This window comes from Crocuta crocuta, unplaced genomic scaffold (genome assembly GCF_008692635.1).
Source record: "Crocuta crocuta isolate KB4526 unplaced genomic scaffold, BGI_CrCroc_1.0 scaffold1112, whole genome shotgun sequence".
Lineage (NCBI taxonomy): Eukaryota > Metazoa > Chordata > Mammalia > Carnivora > Hyaenidae > Crocuta > Crocuta crocuta.
Window position 1 is genome coordinate 166,146 of NW_027527161.1, and position 8,134 is coordinate 174,279.

General features: G+C 41.3%; 1 protein-coding gene across 1 annotated transcript in view; it reads right to left on the reverse strand.

The window, feature by feature from the left end:
* Positions 1-123: 123 nt before the first annotated feature.
* Positions 124-8,134, reverse strand: part of TRPC5 (transient receptor potential cation channel subfamily C member 5) — a 121,908-nt gene continuing 113,897 nt past the window's right edge. Inside the window, exons 7-10 of the mRNA XM_077763125.1 lie at positions 4,285-4,488; positions 3,760-3,801; positions 2,720-2,809; positions 124-816 (exon numbers count right to left, since the gene is read on the reverse strand). Coding sequence (XP_077619251.1) covers positions 124-816; positions 2,720-2,809; positions 3,760-3,801; positions 4,285-4,488 — 1,029 coding nt within the window. The remainder of the gene's footprint in view (positions 817-2,719; positions 2,810-3,759; positions 3,802-4,284; positions 4,489-8,134) is intronic.

The window sequence follows — 8,134 nt, forward strand, 5'->3', positions numbered from 1 at the left end:
GTGGGGGGGGGTTGCTGGTGGGGTGGGGAGGGGCAATGAGGGAATCATATGCTATGTCACCTCTGAGAGCAAGGAAATTACAAATTTTCTCTTGAGTTCCAGAATGGGTGATAGGAGTTTGACTTAGAGCCGAGTTGTAACTTGTTCTTCCTGCCCATCACCCCATTTGTGCATGAGCAGGTCGCAAGCCTCTCCCCAAGTTTCAAATACATCCTCTGAGGAGTCTAAAAGTTTAGAATTTGAGGAGCAGATGCTGGATGCACAGTGGAGAGAACTGGAACAGGTTAGAGGGCATTCACTGCTCTGAGCAGCGCCCCGGGCTTCACCTAATTCTACCTCACTGAGGTTAATTTCACTTTGAGAACAGGCCTCTGCTTTCCCTTTCTCCATCTGAGAATATCTGATGTCCTGCCACATATAATGCTGCTGAGCGATGCCATCCGAAATGGTGTACATTGGCTCTGAACTGGGTTCAGCCATATGACCATTAAACTTGGAGAATAGGAGACCGAGCTTCTTGAGAGAAGGACCCATGAAGGAGCGTTTGCTTGATGACTCGGCTTTTGACTTCCCTTGGGCACCACCGACTCTTGGCATGGTTCTGATGAGAGGTGGCGCATGGCAGGCCTTTTTCTTGCAGCCTAAATTGAAAGAGACACTTTTGGATTTGGCCCGAGCCCCACCACTTCCATCATTGGTATCATCCCTCTGGGACAGTTCAGTGCTGCTTGCGGAAAAGCTTCTCCTTGAGTGTTTCCTATTTCCTAAGAGGTCGAGTACTTCGTATCGAAAGCTGGAGATGTCCTGCTTTAACTCCTGGGACAAGAGAGAAGATACATTATGTTAAGAAGCTTGGCTTTTTGTTCAAAATAGGCTCACTGGGTGTCCTTTGGAACGTTCCAGGCTTTGCCTAATGGCAAATCACAAAGTACACAAACTACCAGAAAAATCTCACATTATTCCAGTACAAGAAAAACATATTAATAATTCTGTGGGCCAGGGTGGCCATTGGCAAAGTTGTGCAATTAGTTAAGCTGATTTCTGATGGTCCTTATCAAGAGGACAGCAACAGACTTGTCCCTATCACAGCGTTAACTAGCAACTAAGGTATTCGATTAGGGCACTAGCTCTCATAGGCATCTCTCTCTCTCTCTCTCTCTCTGCTCTTCCTCTGCTTGTGCTTTCTCTGCATATAGAAAGACTGCAGAAGAGGAAAAAGCTTTTAGGACCTCAAGGAATAAAACTAGGGAAGTGGAACATGTCCGGTTAAAGACTGCTGTTTGAGGACAGGAGTCCCTGTCCACTCAAGTCCCTAGGAAATGTCTTCTATCTCTAACTGGCTGCCTAGATGCTAGATTGCTCCTTTAATGTTTATTTTTGAGAGAGAACACGCAAGTGCGGGAGGAGCAGTGAGGCAGGGGGACACAGGGTCCCAAGAAGGCCCCAGGCTCCATGCTGACAGCGAGGAGCCTGATGTGGGGCACGAACCGAAGAACTGTGAGATCATGACTGGAGCTGAAGTCAGACGCTTAACTGACTGAGCCACGCAGGCGCCCCTAGATTTTTCCTTTAAAAGCCACCTTTTCAAAGCTTAAGTTGGAACATTTCACTCTCCTGCTTAAAACCATTTAGTAACTTGTCACTGACTTTGGGTAAAAGTCACATATTGTTACTGTGTGCCACTCCACAAGAGTGGGGGCTGGTTACATCTTGCTCATCACTGTACCCCAGCACCCAGTGGATTGCTTGGCATATAGCATGCCTTCACTAGATGACTTCCATCTATGGGTTAGCATAATGGCCTTTTAATGTTCCTTAGAAAATATACCTGTGTTCTAAGGTAAGGATCCTCATTCACTTGCCATGGTGAGAGCCTTGGTTGTAAGGGGCTGTCCTGTGCATTGTAGGACATTTAGTAGCAATCTCGGTCACCCACTAGATGTCACTGGCACACACGTCTAGTGTGACAGCCAAAATTGTCTCCAGACATTGGCAAATGTGCCCTATAGAACAAAATTGTCCCGGATTGAGAACCACTGCTTTAGTCTCATGCCAGTATTAGAAGAGTTTTAATGTTTAGTGGTAGGGTTTGCTAAATCTGAGATCTAAGGGGCACCTGGGTGGCTCAGTCGGTTAAGTGTTTGACTTTGGCTCAGGTCATGATCTCGTGGTTTATGGGTTCGAGCCCCACATCAGGCTCTGTGCTGACAGCTCAGAGCCTGGAGCCTGCTTCACATTCTGTCTGTCTGTCTGTTTCTCTCTCTCTGCTCTTCCCCTGCTTGTGCTCTCTCTCTAAAAGAATAAACATTTTTAAAAATGAAAAAAAAATCTTAGATTTAATAATGGATTGTTTGGTCTTCATCTTGTATCTTTAAAGAAGGCCTTTACATTTCCAGGCATCTTCCTTTTGCTATCTTGCTCCTCATGACACATCCTTGCCACATTATTCAAATTCAATTCCCACACTGAGAGGCACCCAGAATACTAAAAGAATAAGACAAATGTCTTTCATCCATAAAGCTGATTGTGGTAAGAGACATTGGTGAAATCTTTCCACTTTCTGGGGGACAGACCACTCTGAGAGAAAATAAAAATTCTAGCTGGTTTTGCTGGGTTACAAGAGGTTGAAATTATCACCAAAAACTTCAAACATGGTAAAGCTCAAAAAATGTTTAAGAAATGTGAAATGAGAAATTCAACCACTTTATGATTAAATCACCTTAAAATTTTCTTCTGTCAGTCCCTCGTTCGTTTTGGAATTTCTTATCATAGCAGCAACGTATCTTTTGACTAAATTCCTGATAACTTCCTGGAAATTAAAAACAACAACAAAAACAACAACAACAAAAAACACACATAAAGAGACATTCAGTTTTCTTCTCAGGCTCTCAGTAAAGTAAGAAACACATCTGAGAAATAAAATATGCTTAGACTGTCTTTGCAATAGAACATTCTCCCAGGATCCAGTCATTTTCCGCAAAAACCCAATTAAGGCCATTGGCTAGATGAAGAATTACTGTGTGTCCAAATTTGGTGGCAGAGTGGGCCCATAAGAGTGGATTCACCCAAAGAGAAAAATTTCTGCCCACTCATAAAGCAAACACAGATCCACACTTATAGAATAATGAGAATGGAATAATCCTTGAATGGTCATGGTCAATACCCTTCCTCTTTCAAACTGTATTAAACTTTAACCCTCCCAGTAGGATAAAAGTTCTTCCTTTTATAAAATTGAAGAAGATATTCTTCAGTGTCACAAAGTCTACTGATTTGAATGTCCACTAATTATATAATCCAGATATTTATTTATTTACTTATTTAGTAGGCTCTATGCCCAACATGGGGCTCAAACTCACAACCCTGAGATTAAGAGTCATGTGCTCTACTGACTGAACCAGCCAGCCACCTCAGTCCAGATATTTTTCTTAAAGTCAATGTACACTTCTCCTTCACAGGGATGACCTGTTTTCACTTAGCCTCCTGGGGATGGCACACACCTGGTCACTCCGTTTTTTATTAGTAATGGTGATGCAACGTAGCAGGCACTGTGCCAGGCCACACATACACACAGGCATGCATGCACATGCACACTTAATCATACATATATGCTCACCACTCAATTCTCACAACAACACTGTGAGTTGTGTTCACCCCCATTTCACAGATGAGGAAACTGAGGCTTGCTGAGGTTAAATGACTTGTTCAGAGTCACAGAAATGGTCAAGAACTATTGTGCTTAGTCCCTGGGATGAGCTTTACCTGATAATGTTGATTCTGTATCAGGCTGTCAGCATGGCGTTCCTGTAATTGAAAATGGACAGAGAGCTCACATCAGTGGTCTCCCAGCAATCCATCCACTCAAATGTATTTCTAAATATTAGGACTGGAGAATAACACAGGAGCTCCTGCTTGACAAACCTCCGAGCATTAGGAGGTTAAAGTGATTTTATGATGTTTAATATAGGGACTGTCACTAATGGTTGGGGGGGGGAGATAGAAAACAGTTCTGTTTAAAAAGAAACATAATTTTATTTTTTAAATGTTTTTTATTGTTTTTTTTTTTTTAGATTGAGAGAGATAGAGAGTGCAAGTGTGGGAGAGGCAGAGAGAGAGGGAGACACAGAATCTGAGGCAGGCTCCAGGCTCTGAGCTGTCAGCACAGAGCCCGACACGGGGCTTGACCTCATAAACTGTGAGATCATGACCTGAGCCAAAGTTTGATGCTCAACCGACTGAGCCACCTAGGAGCCTCCCCTCAAAAAACATAATTTTAAAAGGCCTTACTGTGAAGCTTCTCAAGTTGTGCCTTCTCCGTCTCCCATCAGGGTCTCTTTTGGGGCAGAAGGTGTTGTTGAACCAGTTACCAAGGTAGAGAAATGACTTGGGGCTGGGGATGATATTGAAAGGAGGTGGCAAGGTGCCACCTTCATCGAAGTAACTCATCCAGAGCTTTGTCCTTGCAAACTTCCACTCAATATCGGCATGATCCTATGAAAGAGAGAATTCAAAAGTTTGGGATGGGAAACTGCAGAATGCACACATGACTCATTCTAAAAGTTCTACCTGCTTCTATAGAGGACAATCTGTCAGTAGATATAAAAATTCAAATTATACACATGCTAGGACTTGGTAATCCTACCTTTAGACATTTATCTTATCATTATACTTGCAAAAAGATGTATGTGCTGGGTTGTTCCCTACAGCGCTGTAGCTTGTCTTAGCAAAACAACTGCCAATAGCATAAGTATCCAACAATGGGGGGTGGGCGGCATCTGGGTGTTTCGCTCGGTTGAGAGACTGACTCTTGATTTCAGCTCAGGTCATGATCTCACAGTTCCTGAGTTCAAGCCCCACATCAGGCTCTGAACTGACAGTGCACAGCCTGCTTGGAACTCTTTCTCTCCCTATCTGCCCCTCCCCTGCTCATATTCATTCTCTCCTCTCTCTCTCTCTCTCAAAATAAATAATCTTTAGGAGCCCCTGGGTGGCTCAGTCAGTTGAGCGTCCAACTCTTGATTTCAGCTCAGGTCATCGTCTCATAGTTTGGTTCATGGGATCAAGCCCTGCGTTGGGCTCTGTGCTGACACCACAGACCCTGTCTGGGATTCTTTCTCCCTGTCTCTCTGCCCCTTCCCTGCTCTCACTCTCTCAACAAAACATATAAACTTAAAAAATTTAAAAAAAAAAACCAAAATACCAGATAAATGGAATCATAGAGTAGATAACCTTTTGAGACTGGCTTTGAGATTCATCTATGTTCCATTTTAGTGCTGAGTGGTTTTCCATTATGTGGATGTACTACAGTTTCTTCATTCACTTCCTGAAGAACTTTTGGGTTGTTTCCAGTATTAGCAATTATGAATAAAGCTGCTTTGAACATTCATGTACAGGTTTTTGTTGAAGATAAGTTTAACCTATCTAGCTTAACTAGCTAGGGTGGTATTGCTGAGTCATGTGGTAAGTGAACATTTAACTTTATAATCAACTGCCGGACTGTCTTCCTGAGTGGCTGTGCGACTTTTCACTCCCACCACTTGCTCTGTGACTTCCTTAGCACTTGTCAGGTTTTTATTCTTTTTATTAGGTTTTTGTTTTAATTCCAGCTTGTTAACATACAGTGTTATATTAGTTTCAGGTGTACAATATAATGATTCAACCCTTTCATACATCATGACAAACCGTATGTCAGGTTTTGAAAGTTGCTCCATTCTAACAGATCTAATTGGATCTCATTATGGTTTTAAGATGCACTTCCCAAATAGCAAATGATGTCGAGCATCTTTTCATATCTTATTTGATATCTATATATCCTCTTTGGTGAAGCATCTGTGCAGACCCTTTGTCCATTTTTATTGCATTGTTTTCTTACAGGTGAATTTTGACAGTTTCTTAAATATATAGGTATATCTTGGAGATATTGTGGTTTTGGTTCCAGACCATCACAATAAAGCTAATATTGCAATAAAGTGAGTCAAATGAATTTTTTGGTTTCATAGTGCATATAAAAGTTATGTTTACACTATACCGTCATCTTTGAAAAAAAATTTTAATGTTTATTTAGTTTTGAGAGAAAGACAGAGCATGGGTGGGGGAGAGACAGAGAGAGAGGGAGACACAGAATCTGAAGCAGGCTCCAGGCTCTGAGCTGTTAGCACAGAGCCAGATGCAGAGCTGGAACTGACAAACTGCGGGATTGTGACCTGAACTGAAGTTGGACGTTTAACTGACTGAGCCACCAAGGCGCCCCTATACCGTCATCTTTTAAGTGTCCAATGTCATTATGTTAGAAAAAAAACAATGTGCATAATTTAGTTAGAAAGTACTTAATTGCTAAAAAATGGAAACCATCGGGGCGCCTGGGTGACTCAGTAGGTTGAGATTCTGACTCTTGGTTTCGGCTCAGGTCTGCTCTCACGGTACTGATCTCTACCCTGCTTGGGACTCTCTCTTTCTCTCTCTCTGTCTCTCTCAAAAATGAGATCACTGATCACAGATCACCATAAAAAATATAATAACAATGAATATATTTGAAATATTGTGAGAATTACCAACATGTGAGACAGACAAAAAGTGAGCAAATGCTGCTGGAAAAGTGGAGCCAATGGACTTGCTCGATGCAAGGTTGCCATAAATCTTAAATTTGTAAAAAGCAGTATCTTCGAAGCACAATAAAATAAGGTATGTCTGTGTTCTGGATACAAGCTCTTTGTCAGGAATGTGACTTGCAAATATTTTCTCCCAGTCTGCAATATCTTTTCATACTCTTAACAGTGTTTTTCATAGAGCAAACTGTATTAATTTGGATGAAGTGAAATTTATCACTGTTGGACTCAGTATCTTAGTCCCTTGCTGAGTATTGGCTGAAGACCTTCCTCAACTCCTTGCCATATGGGCTTCTCCTTAAGACAGCTCATAACATGGTAGCCGGCTTCACTCGGGTAGAGAATGAGAAAAGCCATGGTCTTCATGTAACATAATCTCTGAAGTGACTTCACTTTTATCATATTCTATTTGTTAGAATTGAGTCCCTAGATCTAGCCCACACTCAAGCAGAACACACTGTAAAGGGTTCAAATGGCAGGAAGTAGGGATCAGTGGGAGGCCATCCCAGAGGCTTCTTTACCACAGTATTACTTCCCAGAAATGGAGAAATTTAATAGCTGTAATCTTGAGTAACAAATCCCTTTCTAAGTCATGTGGTTTATAAATCTTTGCTTTCTGTAAAATATAAGGGGAACCTAATCAAGTTGTCAGATGATAGATTATTAAAATATTATTTTACAAAAAATAATTATGTGACCTTTTTGCATGTAACTCACAGTTCAAGAAAGTTGGGTGACAATGGCATAATAAAACTGACCATTCACATATACTTATTGATATGAAAAGGTTTCTTAGCACTTACTTTCATAAAAATATAAAAATACAGTTGATGCTGAATTTTGTTTCTAAATATTCTTTAATATTCTACGGACATAATAACTAGTTGGATGAAACCCCTACTCACATATTTAAGAAATACATTTCCAATAAAAATGTATTTTTAGGTCTTAAAGTTATTTACAAAAATTTGTATTATATTTGTGCTCATTGAGGTGTTTTGGACTGCTAATCATTGAACCATAACTAAATTCAAAAGAAATGTTTTAGAGATGCCTAGGTGGCTCAGTCAGTTAAGTGTCTAACTCTTAGTTTCAGCTCAGGTCATAATCTTGAGGTTTGTGAGTTAGAGCCCCACATTGGGCTCTGAGTTGGCAGCACGGAGCCCACGTGGGATCCTCTGTCTCTCTCTCTCTTTCTTCCCTCCCCTGCTTGCTCTCTATCTCTTTCAAAAAAATAAACTTAAAAAAAATGTTTTAGGGGAAAATGAGTGATGGGCATGGAGGAGGGCACTTGTTGGAATGAGCACTGGGTNAGTAGGCTTCATGCCCAGTGCACAGCCCAAATCAGGGCCCAAACTCACAACTCTGAGATCAAGCCTCTGAGATCAAAACCTGAGCTAAGCTCAAGAGTTGCACACCTAACCAACCAGCTGAGCCATCCAGGTGCCCCTGGATAGTTTTATTTTAAATATCAATATTTACCATATTCCTGAAATTATATCATTTGCAATTGTTTAAACTTATGATGACAT